Raw genomic sequence first — 23,985 nt, 5'->3', positions numbered from 1 at the left:
CTTGTTTCTTATATTTACTTCGGTTGTTATTATATAATCTACTTTGATTTCAGTTCATTCCTGTGTTGTCTTTGCAGATGTTGTTGTTTCTTTAAACGAAAGAAGAAGAAATCATCACGTCAAAAATGACTAGACGGTGTCCAATGTAGTCCAGAACGCGAAGCGGTAACACTGCTGCGCGCCACTTCACATTCAAATTCACGGGATAGCGTATTGAATAATCCTAGTCAGGATTATATACAACAGGCAACGTCACAGCATACGTTGCGTTATCCTCCATCCGCGTCGATGTTGACGCCAACACCAACTACAAACACACCGACACTTCCGTTGTAATTTATAAATACATACATGCATACAAACAAACACACATACTACAATACATTTACCATTTATTAAATTTAAATGAAAGTTAAAAAATCAAAAAAAAAAAAAACAAAAAAACAACAAACGTAAAAAAATATTATAAAAATCAGCTGAAAAAATACAAAAAGAAAGTAAAAGAATCATGAAAAAATGGATGTAAAATCCACACAAAAAAAGTAATATGTAATTACACAAGCCCACACAAATTTCATTTAAATTATTAACAGAAAAGCGAAAATTGTAAAACAGAAACAAACACAATAACATCAAGAAAACGGCAGAAACCCGAAAAATACTAAACGTAATTAAGTGTTTGTAAAATATATATACAGATGCATGCACACACGCACTCATCTATGCATGAGGAACCAAGCTAAGGGCGCTGGTTGAGCCGTTATTGTTGGCGATGTAAGTGGGAAAAATAGTTGTAAGCCGAGAGAAGAGGGGCATTTCTAGAAGATATAAATTTAACAAATGACGAGAAAAGATTTCACTTGTAACAAAACTTTAAAAGCTGTAAAAACTACTTTTAAAACGAGTGAGGGCAATTTCGAATAGTACAAAATTTCGGAAAAGAATAATATATCATTTATAATGAAACTTAAACAGCTATCGGAATTGTTGTTAGACTAGGGAGAGTAACGGCGATAATGTGCAGCATTCAAAAAGACTAAAATTTCATTTGTTACGAAATTTGAAGAGCTGCCAAAATAATTGTAAGGCGAGTTAAGATCGATTCGAAAAGGTGTAGCATTCGATAAGTTAAAATTCCATTTGTTACGAAATTTGAATTTGTAATACAAGTGAGGGTCATTCCGAAAAGCCTAACGGTTCGAAAATATCGAATTCCACTTCTAGCGAAGAGGTGTAGCATTCGAAAATGTCAAAATTCCTTTTGTTACAAAATTTGAATAGCTTTCAAAATGATTGTAAACCGAGGGTCATTTCGAAAAGCCTAACGTTTCGAAAATACCGATTTCCATTTCTAATGAAACTTGAAAAACTGTCGAAATGATTGTAAGACTAGTCAAGGTCATTTCGAAGAGGTGTAGCATTCGAAAATGTCAAAATTCCATTTGTTACAAAATTTGAAAAGCTGTCAAAATGATCGTAAGACGAGTGAAAGTCATTTCAAAAAGCCTAACGTTTCGAAAATACCGATTTCCATTTCTAATGAAACCTGAAAAGCTGTCGAAATGATTGTAAGACTAGTCAAGATCATTTCGAAGAGGTGTAGCATTCGAAAATGTCAAAATTCCATTTGTTACAAAATTTTAAAAGCTGTCAAAATGGTCGTTAGATGAGTGAAAGTCATTTCGAAAATTCTAGAATTCCATTTCTAATGAAGCTTGAAAAGCTGTCGAAATTATTTTAAGACTAAAAAGAGTCAATTCGATAATGTGCAGCATTCGAAAATACTGAAATTTGCTTCGAAATTTGAAGAGCTGGCCAAATTAGGCGAGTCGAAGTCATTTCAAAGAGGTTTTCGAATGCTACGAAAATGTCAAAATTCCATTTGTTACAATACAAAATTTGAATAACTGTCAAAATTATTGTAAGACGAGTGAGGGTCATTTCGAAAAGGCTAACGGTTCGAAAATACCGAATTCCATTTCTAATGAAACCTGAAAAGCTGTCGAAACTATTTTAAGACGCGTCAAGGTCATTTCGAAAAGGCCAGCGGTTCGAAAATATCGAACTTTATTTCTAATGAAACTTGAAAAGCTGTCGAAATGATTGTAGGGCTAGTCAAGGTCATTTCGAAGATTGTAGCATTCGAAAATGTCAAAACTCCATTTGTTACAAAATTTGAAAAGCTGTCAAAATGGTCATAAGACGAGTGAGAGTCATTTCGAAAAGGCTAACGGTTCGAAAATTCTAATGAAACCTGAAAAGCTGTCGAAATTATTGTAAAACGAGTTAAGGTTATTTCGAAAAGGCGTAGCATTCGAAATTTTTTTCGAAAAGATGTAGCATTCGAAAATGCCAAAATTCCATTTATTACAAAATTTGAACAGCTGTAAGACAAGTCAAGGTAATTTCGAAAAACTGTAGCGTTCGAAAATATTAAACTTCCATTTGTAACGAAATTTGAACAATTTTAAAATGAGTGAGGGACATTTCGAAAGTATCAGATTAAAAAAAAAGCTAAACAGACCACTCAGGCAAAACTAGAAAAGCCGTTGCTCAGAGGAATTCTATAGTTGTATGCATTTTCAGCGGTGTTTCAAGTGCAACAAAAACTGTTTTTGCTTAAAATAAGGCTGGTAAAGTGCACTCAAAAGTATTATAGATTTACGTATTGGTAAAAACTTGAAACAAAAGAAACAAAAAAATATGAAAGCTTTTCAGTTAGTTGCTAGTGAAGTGAATAAGTTTAGACTTAAAATTGCCATATTTGAACCCCCAAAAGGTAATTAATATTTTAAAGTACGTCTAAAAGATTTCCGAAAAATATTCACAGCATAGCACTTTGCAAAAAAAAAGCAAAAACTATCTGAAATACTTTTTTGTTTCAACAAATGACTGCTTAACAGCCATCTTTCGAAATGGAAATGCTCACTCTCTGGATGCCACTATTTTTCATTCGCCCGTCAAAGTAAAGCGTGATCGATACTGCGTCACCATTAACGGCTTGTCAAAACATTTCCAACATCTCTTCCCTCTCTACTTCACATCCATTTTTTCGATCGCCACCTACTATGCTCATCCTTCAAAAATGTACCATTTCATTAGCTACCCCAGACTCTTCATCCAAATCCTCCACCAGCACTTGCGCCAGCACACCCAGCCTGCCATGCAATCAAAAACAAAAAAAATCAAAAATGAATCTTCAACAATTAGCTGCAATGTGTGAATTATTTTTTGAGAGTTGAAAAACTGTACGAAAATACTAATGGAAAATGTGTGAAATGTGAGCAAGAAGTCCGCGCGCAGTAGTAAGGCAAAGAAATATTATATTTGCATTGCTAAAGCTATAATGCAATTTAGTGAAAACGAAAACAAAATTAAGAAATTCTATTTGCAGATTTTTTTTTAGTTTTATTTTCATTTGTTTAAGTTAAAGCAAAAGTTTCTTACCTAAATACTATTATTATTAATTAATTAATTGATGTTTATAATTATGATAATTTATAATTATAATTGATTATAATAATTTTTTTTTGTAATTTAAAATAATATTTACGCTATTGTGTTAATTTATAATTGTATAATTTAAATTATATCACAATGAAAGAAGTAAAGCAAAAGAAATAATTAAAATTAAATATACACACATCTATACATACACAACCATATACATTAAAAGAGAAAAAAATTTGAAAAATTCGAAAAAATCGTGTCTCATTTCTCTCAACAATAATTTACCTATACTGCAGCTGATTTCTAAAGCTAGTTGGTGGTAAATAATCTCGGAAAATGCGAAAGTAATACGCCTGCAATTAGACGTGACTACCATTTGGAAGTGCCCGCAATGGAAAGCCGTTGTGGGCACAAAACACCAAAAAGTTACAAAATGTTTTTTCTAATAAAAGTTAGCCCTTGGTAGGCAATGGGAAATCTTCGAGTGTATTTCTGTCATGAAAAATCTCATAAAAAACCAGCGGTCCTTCGGAGGGGACATTAAACTGTTGGTCACTCCATTTGTGGAGAACGTCGAGACGCATACCAGAAGTTGGAGGAAAAGTTCGGCCAAAAGACGCTGAATTATTTTAGACTGCAATGGCTAAAATATTTCTTACATAGTAAATCTCCAAGATTTTTAGATCTATCAGTACCGAACGATTCAACATTTTAAAATCATGATTTTAAGTGATTGAGCTTTAATTTTCAAAGCAGTCCCTTCGAAGAATGCGCTTAAAATTGTGGGAATAGTTTTGATACTTTCTATTAATGATTTGGATTAATCCTAAGAAGCTGCTACAGCACCAAGCTACCGGCGCGGTTCGCGTTTGACCACACAAAAAGTGTGATTGATTCTAAATTGCTTGGAATGGTTTGTAGTGTAGTGAAATTATCTAACTGATTTTATTTTCGAGGTGTGGGTCCTTTTTTTATACATCCTTTGCTGGTAGTTTGGCCTCCACCCGAAACCGCGTATCAGACCAATCAAATGTGCGTGTCTAACTTTTTATGAGGTTTTTCAATTTTTATTCAGATCTAATCAACTCTTTTCATACCAACGTCTGAGGGCCAGTTTTCCAACGTTAGCAGAGAGCGTCTAAAACAGGAAATGCCTCGCACAGGAAAACTCGCGAGCGAGCGAAATCCACTATGGCAAAATCTGTAGGATTCAAATAGGACTCAAATTGGACAGTGGGGAATTTTTAAGCTGAGTTTAACTGGTTTTTAGAGGCAACATTTTTAAAACTGAAGAAATTGATTGTAATTGCGGTAACGAGCTTTATTTATATTCCAAAGCTTGCAGAGCAAAGATGCAGAACAAATTTGCTTGTATTTGTAAAAAAATATGCACGAAATTGTTTTCTCTTCATGCTGCTGATGTCTGTTCTCAATCCTTAGCAAGTTTGGTGTACCTCTTAAACTACTCCTCTCTATTTAGTTGTTGTTGCTTAATAGTGTAAAATACTCGACAAAAAAGCGTTTGGTTAATGCTGGTGAAATGAAATTCATCGGAAGGGTTGTAAAACTGAAACTTTGCAGAATCGCCTGTAAATAAGCAACATATTGTAATTTTCAAAACTTAAACTTGCCCTAAAAGCTGCGACCGAACTAAGGTTGACGGACGATTGCAGAGAGAGCATGATAATCGTATTTTTTCCTTTAAGTACTTTGCTTTAAGTGATATTCGCCATTGGCTAGTGTTAGAGATCGGCTGTTAAGTTTTTTCGCTGGAAATTGCTGTCAAAAAGCGGCACTGTGCGTGGGTGAATGAGTTGCCTGTTGAACATAATTTTTGATTTCGATTTCCTTTTGTTGTATCTCATTTGTTAAATTTTATTTTTGATTTGAGTTTTCAAACTATTCTTAAGGCTGTGCGATTTAGTGTTTAAAAAAGAATAAGAAACAAATGCCTCTTAAAAAGCTTAATACTTGTCGTTTATTGAAAATATTTGTCTTTGATTATACAAATGTAATTAAAATTTGTCCCAGAAATTGGGACAAGTTAGAAAAAGAAATACGTTTTTGGGAAATCGTTTAGATATTATCGTTTTTCCTGAGTGCGAAATAGTTAGTTGTTCGGAGCGAAAACTCCATTTGTAAATTTTCAATGCTTGCAATTTTAAACTTAGCTATATAAATTCTAAATTCAGTGTACCAATTAATTTAAGACTTCATAAGACATTTTTTTGTTCAGATTTTTTAACATATTATATATTATTACTCACCCATACACATGCATATTTTGTTATCATGAGTTTGATAATTAATCATAAATTATTGCTAAAGTAATAATAGTGAAATTTTAAGTTTAGCAACTAAAAGTAGGGAACACCCTAATTCGAAATAGCTCTGCAGGGGAATGCTGGAATTCGCTTCGCCTAATTTCGAATTTCGAAAATAGGCTAGTGTGCCTAAAAATATGTGTTATTTGAAATTGTTTATTCAAGTTATACATTTTAGACATCATGAATTCATGGTCATAATGCTATATAAACATTTAGCAACTTATGGCCATGAATTATTGCCACAGCGAATTGCTAAAACTCATCGCTGTTGCATAGCACGCAGTTTTTTCCACATTTTCCAACTGTTTTATTTCGCTATTTACAGAAAACAACAGCAATGACTGTTTACGAGTATAATGTGATTTCTTGTTGTTTGTTAGTGCCATTGGCGCTTAAAATTTGGCTGCAAAAATTTCGAACTTAACTTGAACACATACATATTAAGAAACAAAATGTATTGAATCAAGAATCAAGAAGAAGAATATGTTAGGTTAGCGCTTTACTTTGACTTTATATTAGGATAGCTCAAATTAAGTTTAACTACTAATTAAGCATACAAAAGATTTGTAAAAAAGTACAGCGTGTCTAGGTTATATTAATGAATGTCGAATGGCCTACGTTCTAAAATTGTTCCAAGTTTTTTTTTAACAAATTGTCTAATAATGGTACATATACCTATAAATAAATACTATATATATAATTTTTTTGTAATAGTGAAATAATTGGCTGCTAATTAATTAAGGTGTAAACATAAATTATATAAATAAATCATTACAAAACAAATTTTCATTTTTTTTATTTTCAATAATAAAAGTAAATGTGAAATTTTTTACTTTAATTTATTTGATTTTATTTATTTATAGATTTTTTTTATTTGCTAAAATTTTATTACTTATTTACTAATTTTTTTTTATTTGCTTAAATTTATTACTCATTTATTAATTTTTTTTATTTGATAAAATTGTATTATTTATTTATTAATTTTTTTTATTGCAAAAATTGCTTTATATTTTCTTCAACGAACACATCTAATAATTTTTTATTTTTAACAAACGCTGAACTCGTTTTTTCCATATTTATTAAAACTTTCAAAGCGACTAAAATATTTTTTTTGTTTGAAAATATGAATATTTCAGTTAAAGGCCTTTTAATTATTATTTTTTTATTAAAGCGTTTTTGCGTATTTTGTATTGAGGAGTGCCAGAATGGCACTTCAACCATTTCACATGTATTGACAACACACATAAAAATGCTATTTTTTATATTAAATATTTTTTCTTTGGAGTGGGCTAAATTTAAAAAAATAAAACGATGCCTACTAATTTACAATACAAACTCAATATCATAACAAAAAGATACAACTTAATTTTTTTTTTAACAAAATACCTTAAATAAGTTTTTAATTAAATTACACAAAATACCTTAAATAAGTTTTTAATTAAATTACACAAACATTTGAATTAATCAAATTACATTAAGTCCCAGCTTAAGGTGGTTTTCCCTCGGTAAAACATTTTTATATAATTCATTGGTGTGGTGCATATAATTTTATTTTATTTATAAATATTTCAATTTATTTTTATTTTATTTAGCTTTGTTTTAATTTATTTTATTTTATTTTATTCCAGTAGAAGTAAAATATTGCAATATTAAATTATGCGCCCAAAAATATGCAACAATTTTGGCACGCCATTAAATATATTTATTTTCAATTGAAAATTTATTTTATTTTATTACCTTTTTGTCAGTTTATTATAAAAATAAAGTCCATATTATAACAAAAACAGTACAAATCACCCTCGAAATTTTAACTTTCCGTGCCGGTAAGATACTTTAATGATAATTTTTAAAGTGCCCTTAAACTCTGTATTTTCACAACTGTTTAAAAAAATGGTTTTGCGACAATTTTCGAAACTACGCTATAGGTTGAGTAAAACTCCACTATTTTGCTCGACTATTTTCAAGGCTGGTAATGCCGGTGAGCAAAACCAAGTGTTCTTTTTGCCTTAATTAATTTCACTTTGTTTTTAATTTCACGTTGCTTAAATAGTTACAACCAACATTTCGATTAATCCATTTTTTTCGGTTTCCAAATTTTAATCGATTTCCCAAAACAACGAGATTCTCAAAACCAATATGTAGATTCTCTAGCATCTCGTTTTTTCGTTTTTCTTTTTATTAAGCTCAAAAATTATTTTATGACCACACTTTTTCGATCTGTTATATTTTCTTGTATTGTATATACAAAACTTATAAAATACAATAAATAATATTATTATTATTAAAACAAATTTCGGATAGAAATAATAATTATTCTTTGGGTTTTATTTTCTGGCTTCGCAGTAAGACCGCAATTTTTGATATATATTTTTTAAAGTAATTTTTTGTTTTTATAAGTGAAAAATTGATATAATAGATTATTATAAATAAATAAACATATGAAACCCTTAATAAGTTCGAAACTTTTTATTTTCATTTTTTATATTGGATCTGTTAATTAAATTTTACTTTTTTTAAGTAATTTCTTCCATAAAAATATATTTTGTTATATATTATATTTTAAAATTTTTTAGTACTTTTTTCTTTATTTTTCAATTTTATACTATTTTTTATATATATTTTTTTTTATTACTTCTCTTCCCTAAAAATATATATTTTATATATAAAAAAAAAACTAAAATAATTTTATACTATATTTTATTAATTTTTAAATTTTATATCATACTATGTTTTTTTATTAATTTTTTCTTATTAATTTTCTCCTTTCTCATTATTTACTTTTAAATTTTATACTATTTTTTATTATTAATTTTCTCCCTTAAAAATTTGTTTTGTTAAATATTTTTTATTTATATATTTTATTATTTTTATATATTTTTATATTATTTACGTATTTCATTTTTTTATTATTAACTTTTTATTCTTTTTTTATTTTATTATTATTTTTTTAATTCAAGAATTTCCGGATTTATATTTTATTTTTCACAATCAGAAGCCCTTAAAACTTTTAAATGAAACTACGCTTTAGCTTCGCACTATGTTAAGAATGATTTTTGTTTTTAGAATTTCTGTTTTCACAAATCGTTTGGCCCAGACTTCATGAGAGCTTCAAAACATTAACCACTTATTTAACAAAAATCAAGATAAGAAAATAATAAATATGTTGTAACTGGTTTTAAGCAAGAGAGGCTTCAAAATCGATTTTTTCGTGTATTTTTTTGGGAAGGAAAGAAATATTCGATAGAAACGAAACTTTCAGGTTTTATTCTTATATATTTCAACAGTCTTCTTATGCCTGGTACAAGCATTTTGCCGAGGCGCCTCGAGTGTGCATGTGTCGTGCGGCGGGAAAGATGCATGTCGCAATTTTCATCTGAAACCAAAAACCCAAAAAAAAATTTATTTTAGTATAGTAAAGCTTCTAGTTAAATCAAGAAAATTAAACAAAAAGTGAGAAATTCAACAATTTTTCGCTAATTAAAAAAAAAAAAAATTTTTTTGGAAAAACAAATTCACTTTAGATTGTTTAAAAAGTGGGTTAATCATAACTTTCTTAATATTTTTTAGGTTCAACTAGAAGAGAATTTAATTCCGAATACAATCAATGTTATCTCGTTTCGATAGGACGTTTAACTTTTTCTCTATCTTTCCCGCCAATTAGAAAAAATCGTAAAAATAAAAAATCGAGAAATCGCGCGTCAAAGTTTTTGTATATATACCGGCCGCTCGTATACCTGCTCGACGCTTGCTCACAATTTCTTGTGTAACTCCGAAAATATTTTGAATTTGCTTCTAATTTTGAGGACACATTCTTGGATAGTTTCGGAAGACATTTATGCAAAAAAAAATCGATTTTTGAAGCCTCAACTGCTGTTACAGTTCACATTTAAGTGCTCAAATTCCTTTGAAGTTATTGTTGCGCGTTAGCTCACTTCCATTCTCTGCCTCCAGTACTCAGTGAGTATTGCCAGAGAATGTTAACGGAATGAGAAGGCGCAAATGTTAAACAACATGTATCCATTAACATTCTCTGGTATTGCTGCTCTAACAGAAAATGTTATGTTGACCGAGCTAGAGGTAAATATTTTTTACAAGCTACTTTCAGGCACATTGTTTGGAAAAAAATATGTTATAAATGCAAGCTAAATCATAAAATTTGCCCTTATGACCTTTTTCACATGAAAATATAGTCAGCTCTCGCAGGCATCCAAACGTGATAGCAGTAGGATAAAAATAAAATTTACATCTACTTTGTTTTTTATTTATTTTTTTTTTTTTTTGTTTTGTAATTGGTGGTAGGAATTTAAAATTTCAAACAAACGAAACTGCAACAGAAAAAAACATCACTTTCGCTAAACAAAAAAAAAACAAGTCAGTTGCTCTACTGCTATCACCTTGTACGGATGCGCCTTGCAATCGTCTGTTTTCAGCAAATGTGAGATGTAAACAAAAATCAGCTGGTAAAATTTTGAAGCTTAACAGAACTCTTAACTGTACTTAGATTTTTGGTGGAAATAGGCTATAAGGCCAAAAAATAATATAAACTATTGAAGCTAATAGAGTTGTACTCATTTCATCTTTTCAAATCACACAAATACCAACAATACACACAAAACGCTCCACCACTTAACGAATTTTATATTTAATGATAACAATTTTTTATATAAGAAATCTAAACGCAAATTACACAAACAAATGAACAGAATAAAAACAAAAACGCAGTAGAAATGCAAAGCCAATACAAAACAAATGCAAAATACATAAAACAACAACAACAAAGAGAATACACGTACAAGTTGGTGAAAAGCGAATGTGAAGAGTAAGCGTATGTAAAAAATAAGAAAACAAGCCGAGCAAGAGCAAGAAGAACGTTAGAAGTGAAAAAATGAAAAAAATTAAAAAACAAGAAAAAATTTAAAAATAATAAAAAAAGAAAATAAATAATAAACAGAAGTAAAAAAATTAAAAAAAAAGAAATTATCTCAGCTGGTCTAAGTGGCGTAGCGTGGAACTTTGCATTGAATGTTAAGCGCAGTTAAGAAGATATCACTCAAAAATAAATATTAACAAAATGTAATATTGAAAAAGGCATTGCAGTTAGTTAAAGGAATTTAAACTTCAAAACGAACAAAGAAATTATACAAAAAAAGGTAAAAAAAAAAATTAAAAATAAGGCAAAACATACACACCGCTCTTTCTACGCTCTTCTTCACACACTCTTTTGTATAGTTGAATAATAAATTACTATATATAAATATATTACACATAAATAATTATGTAAAAGGAGAACAAATTATGATAAAAAAGCTACAAATCGCTAAAGAAAAAATCCTGTAAAATACCATTTAGTAGTAATTTAATAAAATTAAACAAGCAAACTGATAAGCAAGAAAAGAAATTATATTTAAATTAAAATTAATTAATTTAACGATTATGTATATGCATACATAATTATATATATATACAAACAAATATATATATATATAAACATAATTAATCGATAGCGATAGGCGAGAAGGATAAAGCAAGCAAAATCTATCGAAAAAATAAAAATAAATAATTAAAATTTCGGTGTAATTTAAAAAAACAAAAACAAACAAAAAATGCAAAGTAAATGAATTAAGTAAACATAAAAGAAATTAGAAAAAAAGAAAAAAAAGTATTCAATAAAAGAAAACATAAGAAATCACGGATAAGCGATAAATTTAATTATAAATATACATAGTAATGAAATAAACTAAATTAAATAAATAAATATATATATACATACATATAAATAGACGCATATTTACATTTATATGTATTGAGTACTTTAAATTTGTATTTGGTTTATTCTTTGTTTGCATTGAGCTGATCGTAGCTAATAGTACACATGATGATAGTTTTGTTGGCGATCGTCAATGATCGATGATCATTGTAGGATTATGCTGATGCTAATTTATTTTTAGTCACATTCATGTTCATAGATATGTATGATTAATACTTGATCATCATGATATGTACGCGTGTGTGTATAATGATAATGTATTGGTGTTAGATGATAAATGATAAATGAAAAAATTAATAACACACATCAGTATCTTACAATTTAGAAATTACATAAATGAAACGGAAGCGTATTATAGCATGAAATGAGAAAAAATAAATACAAAAAAGAGTATTGATGATAAAAAATAAAACAAAACAAACATAAATGCAATTACTACACTGAATGAAATGGTATTGATTTCAAAGTGAGTGAATAAATGAGAAAAAAATATGGAAAATAATATTTAAAACTGTATTTTAATTTTGTGCAGCACGCGGAGAGAGAGAAATTTGCTTTGTTCTTCTTCTTTTCGATTGGCGCCATAATGATAGGTTCACATATAAAGGGTAATCAATTTAGAGGTATCCGATTTTAAATTGAAAGCAGGTTGCGTTTGACCAAATACGAGTTCGGAGTAGTCAAGGACTTTGTATACCTAGGATCCAACATCCAATAACACCAACAACAACGTCAACGAAGAGATCCAGCGAAGAATAGCTCTTGCCAACAGCTGCTACTTTGGGCTAGGCTGGGTAAGCAGAGTCCTCGATGCATGAAAAAAAGCTCTATCAATACATCATTCTCCCGGTCTTGTTGTTGTTGTAGCAGCATAAACATTCCCCATACTTACATACGATGAATGCGGCTGGAGTGGCAGTCCTTGGCTGGATATAAATCCGGGTCGTTTCGGTAACGTAGAACCGGCTGTCGTGGTGGTCTTATTGTATGGCACTGAGTCCTGAACATTGACGAACACCGATGGACGGTTATTAGGAGCTTTCGAGAGAAAAGTTCTGCGCAAGATCTATGATTCGATTTGTATGAATGATGCATATCGAATAAGGTGGAACTAAGAGCTGTACGAGCTGTCCGGGACGTCCTCATGAATGTCCATCGTTAAGGGGTTATATACCTTGTGAACCCAAAAAAATGGACGATTGTCATATTTTTTTTAAATATGTTTAGAACTTTTATTCAAATGAGGCATATATCATACTGAAGGGTAACACTCGAGGAATACATTTTGGTGTTTTTATTTAAAAAAATGTTATTATTTATTGTTGATATGGCCCCTCCCCCGAAACGCCGTTTTTTTAGAAGAAGCTGGCGGTGAACACGGTGGCGCATGAGCAGCTCAACTGAAATCAAAAAAATGAAATGATATTGTAGAAAAATGTTTTTTAGTGAATCTGAACGGTGTATTTACCCAGAAAAATTTTTCTCGATATGAAAACCGCTTTGCACCAAAAAAAAAAAAATGATTTTTGAGGGGTTGAAAAATTAAAAAAAAACTAAATCCAGCGAACTATGCAAATATTTATAAAAAGTGAACCGTTTAGAATCACGAGGTTGTAACTTCGAATAATTAAAAAAAAAAAGTTTATGCAAATCGGTTAAATAGTTTTTGATAAATAATGATCACCGCGACGGTAATTTTCAAAAAACACGATTTCGAGATAATCGCGTTTAAAGTTTTGCGTGCACTTCATTTATGGATAAGGTCGCGCGCTTCCACGGTCTGTAACTTTCGTTCTAGTGCTCTGATCTCTATGATTTTTTGAATTTATGTTTTTAAGATGATGTACTTTTAGAATATGCCATAAAAAAATTTTCGATTGTTTAGTCCAACACAAGGTATGTAACCCCTTAATTCATCCTTAGGTTTCAATACTATCGATAGTAATCGAAAGCTTTTTAATTTGCATTCTGCCGTTATTTACTCTAATTGTCTCATAATCCTTTCGAACCAAGTGGTATCAGAGAACGTTTATGAAAGGAGAAGATGCGGGGACAAATGTGCATGTCAACTCTCAAAACTGTCAAAATTCGCCTAAGACGTTGCAACGCTGCCAACATCAGTGGTAAGAATTTAGCAAAGTTGAGTTAGTGTAACCCCCTCCCTTTCTCACCTCCTCCCCTTTCATATGTTGCCTATTTAAACTCGGCCAAAATCGCGTAGCGGTTGTCGCGCCAATCAAGAAGAAGAAGAAAGCCAAATAGAAGTTGCGAGACTTAAAAAATGTTGTCTTTATAAAAGTTAATTATTTTCCTTGCTACAATTCGGCCACCGTAGCCGAATGGGTTGGTGCCTGACTACCATTCTGAATTCACAGAGAGAACGTCGGTTTGAATCTCGGTGAAACACCAAAATTAAGAAAACGTTTTTTCTATAGCGGTCGTCCCTCGGCAGGCAATGGCAAACCATCGCGAGTATTTCTGACATGAAAAAGCTCCTCATAAAAATATCTGCCGTTCAGAGTCCGTTTGAAACTGTAGGTCCCTCCTTGTGGAACAACATCAAGACGCACACCACAAATAGGAGGAGGAGCTCGACCAAACACCCAAAAAGGGTGTACGCGCCTATTATATATATATGTATATAATGTCATTAGTGTCAAAGAGAAATACATACATATGGACGTTCTAGAATTTTACTGGGATTTCCATGGAACTTCCCGAATGCATTTTTTATTGATGTGTATACGAGTAATAGTCATCAAAGTAAACTGCAAATAGAAATATTGATTTATAATACAGTACTAGTGAGCACAAAGAACTAGTAATTATGTCAGAGGAACGATTATTCTTTGTTGGATTCGGATTAATTGTGCATCAAAAATTACGTCACAAAAAAATCTTTTTAAAATTGTATTTCTGACATGAAAAAGCTCCTCATAATAATATCTGCCGTTCGGAGTCCGTTTGAAACTGTAGGTCCCTCCATTTGTGGAACAACATCAAGACGCACACCACAAATAGGACGAGGAGCTCAACCAAACACCCAAAAAAGGGTGTACGCTCCAATTATATATAAGTATGTATATATATATAATGAGGTCATACAATATACACCCTTCTCTTCTTCTTCTCACGTAAATGTCTTGAAGCAGCGTTCAAGGCAGTTCCTATCTTTTCATTGGCCTAGTTTTCCTTCTATTGAAACAGATTGTTGCTCTGAACTGGAGTGATTAAAAAGGGAATCTGCCGGTAGCCTTGTGAAGTTTTAGTACAACAAACAAAACTAGATACAAATAAATAACTACGAGGTCTGTTAGAAAATTATCCGACTTTGTTTTTTATTTCTAACACCTGACAAATTTGAATTACGCGCGCTTCCATAAGCAGACCTGTAACCTTCCTGCACATGTGTGAATTTTTTCCCGCCTGTCGCTAGCGTCAGTTGCTGTCAAGCAGTGTGAACGTAATATGGTATTTAGTGCTCTCGTCGGTTTTTGAATGCAAGCAAAATGACGGAACGATTGGAGCAGCATTACTGCATCAAATTTTGCCAGAAACTGGGCGATAGCCAGGTGGAAACCATTCGAAAGATTCGGACGGCTTTCGGTGACGATGCTATGGGCATCACACAGATTATTGCTTTAAACTGCTTTTGCAATTGCTACTGCGAAACTACTTGTTTATTTAGGTCACAAGGCTTTGCTGATTGGATACTTTGATTGGATACATCATATTTTTTTATGTTCATATACATATGCAACTCTCGTATTACAATATAATATATTTTTATTATATTTTAAATAACTATTGATTTAATCCTATCCACTTGTAAATTTATCGAGTGACCACTTATCCTACAAACATATACATTCCCAATGTCCTTAACTTCTGCTTCTTTATTTTAATTTGGGAACAACCAGTGGCATCTATCACTCAAGGAAAACGTAATTCACGGTAAAGTCAGCAAAAGCTTAAAAATTCTACAACTGTGCCTCTTTCCATACTGTACAAAACTTACTTCTATTACTGCTTTTATGTCTTCGGAAATTTCACGTTTGTTCATTAGAACAGCAACTTTTCTCAACACTAATGCTAATGCTTCTTTGTGAAACATTTGCCAAAAAGTTTCGTCACACTGACCGCTGGTAGCTTCATGGAAATAATACAGATTTTTTTAATATTAATTTGTTAAACAAATGTACAAAACTTTATTCAGCGAAAAATCTTAAAGTAGCGAGAAATCGCAATATTTAGGCACCCATTTACCGCCCTTTCACGCTTTAAGGACGGACGGTCTTTGAAGAGACATTAGTACAAACTTCATTTGCGAGACTGAACAGCTCCAGGAACCTTTCTTCCGCAATGCTGAAAGTCTGTCTGCTTTTGCGAAGGCTGCGAATCTATGGAAATATCTTTATAGAGCATTCATGGTTACGTTACAGGAAAAGAAACTATATTCAAAATTTAATCTGCTTTGCTTCTGCTACTACTTTTATTTTCACTCTTAAGTACAAGCAATTGTTGACACTTGCCGTTAGCGGACCGATAAAAATTAAATTTAGGCTAAATCCCTCGTAAAGCACGGTTTTCGCACTTTTCCAAACTAACCTACTTTCCTAGTTTCTATAAAAAAATATGATTCCTTAACCACAAAATCCCTATCCTTACAATCCTTACTCCCGCACAAAAGTCAGTGGCTGCTAAAACAAGCAAAAAGAAAAAAGACACAGTTACACATTGCATCAGTGACGCCAGCAAGATGGAGCGGGCAATCGCGGTAATAGCGCAGACACACCAAATTTAGCGAGGTCCTCAACCATCTGTGTGATCCTTCTGCCAGAAAAATGTGATACACAGATGGCGCTTCAAGCAGTAAGAAAGCGTTGTGTCTAAGCAACGAGAGGTGGGCATTTCCATTACTTAGGGCTGGGAGCGGCAGGCTAATCACCTACCCTGTCGGAAAGCAAAATAGATTAACGAGACCAACGCAAGGCTGAGTCTTGTAGAGGACCTATGCTCCCAAGTGGAGTGAACAAGGAAAAAAAGGAAAGGGGGCACAGAATCGAAATTTTTGGCATCACCAAATAAAATTTATCTTAAGAATTTTAGTAAATTTTTGCATTTTAGCGATAGCGAAAGTTGTAATCCGGCTGGCGGTTTAATCTATGAACCCCCCCACTTCCCGACTGCTCTCTATGCGCGATTAACTTGACGAGAAATTTGCATGCGAAAGCAACAACAAAGTTATCGAGCAAGATTTGCCGCTAGCGAGTATGATTATAGTTCATTAGACTGGTATAACTAACTCACTGTCGTACAAACGCATATAACACTAGTCTACAAGGAAAAGTATCCGAAATAATTTAAACTAATATCTGCTTCTCTGTCCATGCAAAATTCGGATTGATAACTAAAATTAATTTATTAGTTTGAGTTTTCGAGATATCCTAACCTAAAAGTGCAAAAAACCCCATTTTTGCCCATATTTGAGGTTATGTAGCCTTGCAGATGTTTTCTTTCACCAAAATTAAAGGATGGCATCTTTAAATACAATCCTTCTTTTTTCAAATGGCGTTTTGTTTGCTCAAATATCATTTTTTTTCGCAGAGATATCGCATTTTGAAATTTTCATGTTTCGAAATTTTCCTACACCTGAAAATCGATTAAGATAACATAGACATGATATATTCGATTACTAATTTTCTTGAATTGAGTCTTATTTTTCTTAAAATTTTGTCTCACACCATAAGTGTGCTGACTCACCACATCCCTACACTATCTAACCTTTGGGTACCGAGTCACACACAGCCCTAACCCCTAGAAACCACCCCTATCATACCGCGAGCAGGCTAACCCACATAACCGCAAGCAGGCTTTCCCACAAACTCCAAATTTACATACTATTAATCCATATATTTCAGGCCCTCAAACCCAAGAAAATTAGTAAGCGACTATATCATGTCTATGTTATCTTAATCGATTTTCAGGTGTAGGAAAATTTCGAAACATGAAAATTTCAAAATGCGATATCTCTGCGAAAAAAAATGATATTTGAGCAAACAAAACGCCATTTGAAAAAAGAAGGATTGTATTTAAAGATGCCATCCTTTAATTTTGGTGAAAGAAAACATCTGCAAGGCTACATAACCTCAAATATGGGCAAAAATGGGGTTTTTTGCACTTTAAGTTAGGATATCTCGAAAAATCAAACTAATAGAGCAATTCTGAGGCCAGATTTGGATTCAGCGCATCATAAACCTTCGGAAATATATAGTCTGGTTTCTGGGTCTGAATGTTGGTTAAATTTTGTCGGCCTGTGTAATTTAAGGCAGCTCTATTCCCGCGTTGCCAATATATGTTTATTTATACCAGTTGCTTCATCTATTCGCCACTTGTTAATGCTTGGCGAAAATAAGAGGCCTACTGACAAGTTTACATTCACATAAACAAGTGGTTAATTAGGAAAGCTTTTATTTCAGATACCAATCTTGTGTTGAATTAGGTTTTTTTCAGAAACTTTTAATGCTACGTCATTAGGCAAAATCTTTCACGGCAAATTGGTAACATTTGAATTTATTGGCTGGTAAAAATGCCTATTTTTAGTTGAAGTATTATTCTGTGTGTATTATCTAGCTCCTTCATCAAATAACAAATATTATGAAGAACACAGCCACAAATTCACAAGTTATTATATAAAAATATATTTAATTATAATTACATTATTACTACCAAAACAGAAGTCTTACACCAATGCTGCCATCCCCCATAAAAATTATTCGGATCCTTCATGTAGGAACTGGTCGAGATATAGAGCTGGATAACTTGACAAAACACGCTTATTATTCTTTAAAGTTACTTCCTAGACACGGTTGCTAATCAACGTACCAACGATTAAACATACAACAACTCTTAACACCAGCCATAGTGTTAAATCACAATACCACATAACAAAACCAAAAATATACCGCTCCCACCATAGTCGATTCTACGCTATCGGAACGACCTGGATTCATATCCGGCCAAGTACTGTCACTACATCAGCACTCTCCGTACATGTTTGGTGAATGTTTATGCTGCTACAACATCATCAAAAATACACATAGAAATGTATTTCTCTTTTTAAATTATGTAATTATTTATGAGAATATGAGATTATCAAAGTTTATTATTTTAATCCGTGAAATATACAAAATTTTAATTCTCTGGTAGCATATAACGGAGAATGCTAGTAGTTGGCAACGCAGCGAACTTGACGTTTACATCTACACGTAATTCGTAAATATTTATACCGACTGCCAACTATTCTGAAGCGGTTTGTTGTATTTCTGATTCCAAGGCAAAGTACTTATAATTTCAAGACACAAAGGAAAACAAGGGTGACCTCTGCTTAATTTACTTCTAGACTCTAACTTAACGATTCCCAGTCAAATAATCGCCTTGGTGCATGTGTATGTTGTTGTTTTAAATACAAATATAACTCACTGCAGACCTTCTTTGTCATATCAGCTGAGTTGACTAGCATTTGAAATCAAAATTTTTGGTAAGACTTGGAAAATTCTTTAAAAACTTGCAAAAATTATTTGATTATTTAACATTTTCACCCATTTAGGTGTCGATAGCGAAAAAGAAATGCTTAGAAGTGAAAATAAATTTTTGGAGCTTTGCAAAGGTCTGAAATTGCCACTGAATGGCGAAGTTTGCAGCAGCACAGATATCCTTGTAAAGCATATTTATGACAAATATTTTGAGAACAGAATTTCAGAAACCGATCAGCCCCCATGGCTTGACCCCATCGACAATTTGTGTAAATCAATTAACATATCGTCTAATCAGACGCGTTTTATCAAGCCTAGTGAAGACGATGTATGGATTTTTGGTTACGGCTCACTGATATGGAAACCCGATTTCCCATTTATCGATCGAAAGCGTGGCTTTATAAGAGGTTACAGACGACTCTTCTACCAGAATAGCATTGACCATAGAGGCACAAAATCTCGACCTGGTCGTGTTGTAACACTGCTGCCCACTGTAAGCTTAGAAAGTCGTGTCTATGGTGTAGCTTATCGTATTTCGAGTGAGCATCGCGATGAAGTTTTGGCACATTTGGATTATCGCGAAAAGAACGGTTATGATCGTTGCGAGGTGGAATTCTGCGAGTATCCTGAGCTGCCGGATAATCACTTTAGTATAACAATGTATATAGCAACACCCGATAATGAATCGTATGCGGGGAATGTGTGGCAATTATCAGATATAGCGCAACAAATTTTCACAGCTGCTGGACCAAGCGGTCCGAATCGTGAATATCTTTTCAATTTGGCAAGCGCAGTGCGTGAATTGTTTCCTGGTGAGGAAGATCGTCATTTGTACGATTTGGAAGCTAAAGTGAAGCAACTTATTACAGATTATGAATCAAAGTTATTAGAGAAGGCGTTAAAGAAAGAAATTACCGAAATTATAGAAACTGGAAACGCAGATGGTGATGTGCGTGAGACGATAAGAGATGTTGACCATTTGTATAAAGCGTGTACTCAGAGAGGTTGGCGTGAAGAACTCTTGACCAAAGAATTAGACAGCCTTCAGGAACTTTTGCATGCACTCCAATCGAAATGTAGTAATGATAGCCAAATAGAAAGCGTATCAAGTAATAACCATTAGGAATTGGAAGCAAATTCGTAGAGCTGTGTAATTATACTGAAGATATTGAAATATTGCTGTGCTTGTATTATATTAAATATTTAAATATAATTATCAATAAAAAGGAGTATTATAAATACAAAATGAAATTTTTTTAAATTAATACAATTACAATTAATAAATTATATTCGATGAAGTTAGTGCATACTTTACCTTACTCATAGTCAAGTTAGAACCGACTTTTTGCTTTGAGTCGATTCTAATTTTAGACCAATGAAAAGATGTTACAAATTGTCAAAATAATTGTGAATCAATATTTCGGCGTTTAAAAGTAATACTTTCCTGGCGGGATTTTAGTAGACGTGTACAAGAATTTGAAGATCATTTCTGACTTCCGTTTAAATTTTAAAAACCTAAAGTTTGCTTTGCCTTTTTGGTTGTTCTGTTCTCTATTATCTATACATTTTCTCAATTTTCTGAATATACAGTGACGCACAGCTTATTTGCTGCAGGTAATACCTTTTTAGAAAAAAGAAAATTACTCGATGTTTATCTATACTATAAAGGTGAATGTCTGTACGTTGTCCGCTCATCACTAGAAACGTTAACACCAAATGAGGTAAAAATGTTTATACATTCATATTTTCACCCAATGAAGGTTATAGGCATGTATTTATGATGGAGCTCCCTTCCCACAGCCCCCAGGCCGCGCCACCACTCTCATTCGCCACTAATAATCGCATATTTGCTTAAATTTAATCTAAAAAATCTTAGTTTTTCCTATTTCCCACTATTTATAGCACACTTTAGACTTCATAATCCGCATAAGCTGTTCAACTATGACCCAAATGCGAAGTTCAAAAACAGTTTGAGATAGAAACTTAATAAAAATAATTTTGCTTCATATTTTTCTGATTGGTTGTTTTGATTTAATTCAACGAGGCATAGCAACGGATGCCGGGTATTGTAATATTATGGTTATTAATAAAAAATTATTTTCTATGAAATTATTGTTTGTAGTTCTTTTATATACATATCCCAAATCCCTCAAAACTACTCCTACGCGAGCGGGGCCGCGGGTTAAAGCTAGTTGAATTAAATAAAAAAAATATATTCAACATGTAATGAGATATGTATGTACTGTTTACCACTGCAGAAAGAACAATAACAAAAACAAAGCTTGCTGAAAAATATAGAAACAAATAGTTTTCTCATCAAAATATGCTCATAGCTTAAATGATGCAGTGTATTTTATATTTCTCTTAGAATGCAATAACGGTGAAACGTATTTTTTTCTGTTTAGCTTAGCGTCTTAAGTCATTCTCAAAATATTTTTGTAAAGAAAAGTTGAAAAAATTAAAATTTTTTAAAATGGGAAAACGGACTTTACTTGAAAAAAGGGAAGACGTTATTCGTCATTATAAAGAGGGCAAAAGCCAACGAAAAATTGCAGAAATTGTTGCTATTAGTTCTTCAACTGTCCAGCACACTATAGAAAGATTTCGCCACGAAAACAGGATAGAAGATAAGGGCAGATCTGCGCCAAATAAAATATTTAATGATGCAGATAAGAGGTGGATTGTTCGCAAAGTTAAAGAAAACTCCGATTTAAGCGTTCCAAAATTAACGAACGAAGTCGAAAAATACTTAGGCAAGATCTGTAACTGTTCGTAGAGTTCTGCGCGATGGAAATATTTTTCATGGAAGGACTGCCCAAAAAAAGTCATTGATTAATGTTCGTAATAGAAAAGAAAGAATAGAGTTATGCAGACAACATTTCAACGAAGACATTTCGTTCTTTGGGTCCGTTTTTCTTTGCGGATGAAAGCAAATTAAACCTTTTCAGCTTTGCTGGGAAGTACTGCGTTTGAAAAAAACCAAACACCGCGCTTCAACCATGTAATTTGCGCTCTACAGTTAAGCACGGCGGGGGCAGTGTGATGGTATGGGATTGCATGTCCTATTCAGGCGTCGGAAATTTAACATTTATTGAAGGAAACATGAATAAAGAGATGTATCTGGATCTGCTAAAAGATAATTTAGCACAAAGTGCCGATAAAATGGGCATTATGGGTCCGCTTGGGTTCTACCAAGACAACGATCCTATACGTCTGGTATTGTAAAAACTTGGCTTAACTGGAACTGCCCACATGTAGTACAGACACCAGATAACTCAATATATATGTACATATGAATACATTTCGTGGATTATTTGTGATGTAGATTGTAAGATTCTTGATATCGTTGCAAGGTCAGGGGGCCTCAGGTATGGCGCTCGAATTTGGGGCAACTGCTAGCTAAAAACTAGTTTGTTGGAAAGTAAATCTGAACATAACGATGTAATAAACGGAGATGCAGGTTATCTAAATTGATCTGTACATTTCAAGTCAAAAATGAAAGAGGAAAGGTGGAATATAGGTATAATATAAAAAGGTTTCGAGAAATATTTAATTTCACAAAGGTTGCGTTTTAGATATAGGTTGTCAAAAAGTCTTGCGGTATTTTTATTGAATTTTCAATTGTTCATAAAATTGGTTATAATAATGCGATTTAAGTCAAATATGCGCCGTTTTGTTCGATGACGAGTTCCCAACGAGATGCCAACTTCATAATGCCCCTCTTATAGAAGCTCGCTTCCCTATTGTCAAAAAACTCGGAAAGCCAATTTTCATAGGACTCTCTTGTGGACAACTTCCGACTACCAAGCTCGTTCGCCAACGACAGAAATAGGTGGTAATCACTTGGTGCGAGATCCGGACTATACGGTGAATGCAAAAGAACCTCCCATCCGAGCTCCCGGAGCTTCTGGCGCGTCACCAAAGATGTGTGTGGCCTGGCGTTGTCCTGATGGAAGACAATTCGGCCTCTGTTGATCAAAGATGGCCTCTTCTGCAAGAGTGCTGCATTCAAGCGGTCCAGTTGTTGGCAGTACAGGTCCGAATTGAGCGTTGATTTATTCAAAATTTTAAAATTACCTCATTATAAAGTCATATTTAAAGAATATTGTGTGAAATTTTCATTGATTTTTATGAAGAAATGAGTTGGTGGCAGCGAATCTTCGCGGACGTCTCGTAAAAAAGTTTTATTGCGGTGTCCCTCAGAACTCATTACTGGATCAACTAAAATCAAAAAACCAAATTGATTTCATCAGCTAATAAAGTTTCGCAGGTAACAATGTCGAGTTTTTTTTTTTTTTTAATTTTGTCATATTTTAAAACAACAAAGTTTTCAAGTTTTTTTTATGAAAAATCGTTGTTTTGACTTCAAAGCGCTTTAAAAAATTAAAAAAAAAAAAAAAAAAAAAATTCGACGTTGTTACCTGCGAAACTTTAGTAGCTGATGAAATCAATTTGGTTTTTTAATTTTAGTTGATCCAGTAATGAGTTCTGAGGGACACCGCAATAAAACTTTTTTATGAGACGTCCGCGAAGATTCGCTGCCACCAACTCATTTCTTCATAAAAATCAATGAAAATTTCACACAATATTCTTTAAATATGACTTTATAATGAAGTAATTTTAAAATTTTGAATAAATCAACTGTGTCGACAAAAAAAATTTCGAAAAATATGCTTGTTTTACACCGAATTAACCATACTACCCCCTTAAATCCTGCAAGTGAATTACATTAAATGCTTTTTTAAGTTAGGGAATTGGATACCACTACTAACCAAGTAAAAATTGTAGAAAGTAGATACAAACATAACTGACAAATTTTTTTAATTTACGAGGGTCGTTTGAAAAGTTCGCGCAAAAATAAAAACTGCTTATTTGTTTGGGGTAAACATTTTTTTCCATATATTCT

The 23,985-nt window shown here is 32.5% G+C and overlaps 2 protein-coding genes across 15 annotated transcripts in view; both read left to right on the top strand.

The window, feature by feature from the left end:
• LOC128869426 (casein kinase I) overlaps positions 1-671 on the top strand; it is a 135,137-nt gene extending 134,466 nt beyond the window's left edge. For 11 of the 14 annotated variants that reach the window (XM_054112015.1, XM_054112012.1, XM_054112032.1 and 8 more), the window contains one exon: positions 54-671. In XM_054112015.1, the coding sequence (XP_053967990.1) occupies positions 54-129 (76 nt within the window). In that variant the 3' untranslated portion in view covers positions 130-671. The remainder of the gene's footprint in view (positions 1-53) is intronic. The other 3 variants (XM_054111991.1, XM_054112027.1, XM_054112021.1) reach the window with 1 other exon arrangement.
• An 18,106-nt stretch (positions 672-18,777) lies between these two features.
• LOC128869419 (putative glutathione-specific gamma-glutamylcyclotransferase 2) lies at positions 18,778-20,319 on the top strand. The gene is made up of 3 exons (XM_054111973.1): positions 18,778-18,885; positions 18,947-19,084; positions 19,154-20,319. Exon 3 carries the CDS (start codon positions 19,174-19,176, stop codon positions 20,200-20,202), a length of 1,029 nt encoding a protein of 342 aa, XP_053967948.1. The 5' UTR covers positions 18,778-18,885; positions 18,947-19,084; positions 19,154-19,173; the 3' UTR covers positions 20,203-20,319.
• The last annotated feature ends 3,666 nt before the right edge of the window (positions 20,320-23,985 follow it).

Source organism: Anastrepha ludens, chromosome 2 (genome assembly GCF_028408465.1).
Source record: "Anastrepha ludens isolate Willacy chromosome 2, idAnaLude1.1, whole genome shotgun sequence".
Lineage (NCBI taxonomy): Eukaryota > Metazoa > Arthropoda > Insecta > Diptera > Tephritidae > Anastrepha > Anastrepha ludens.
The sequence above is the reverse complement of the archived record's forward strand: the minus strand, read 5'-3'. Positions and strand labels throughout refer to the sequence as shown.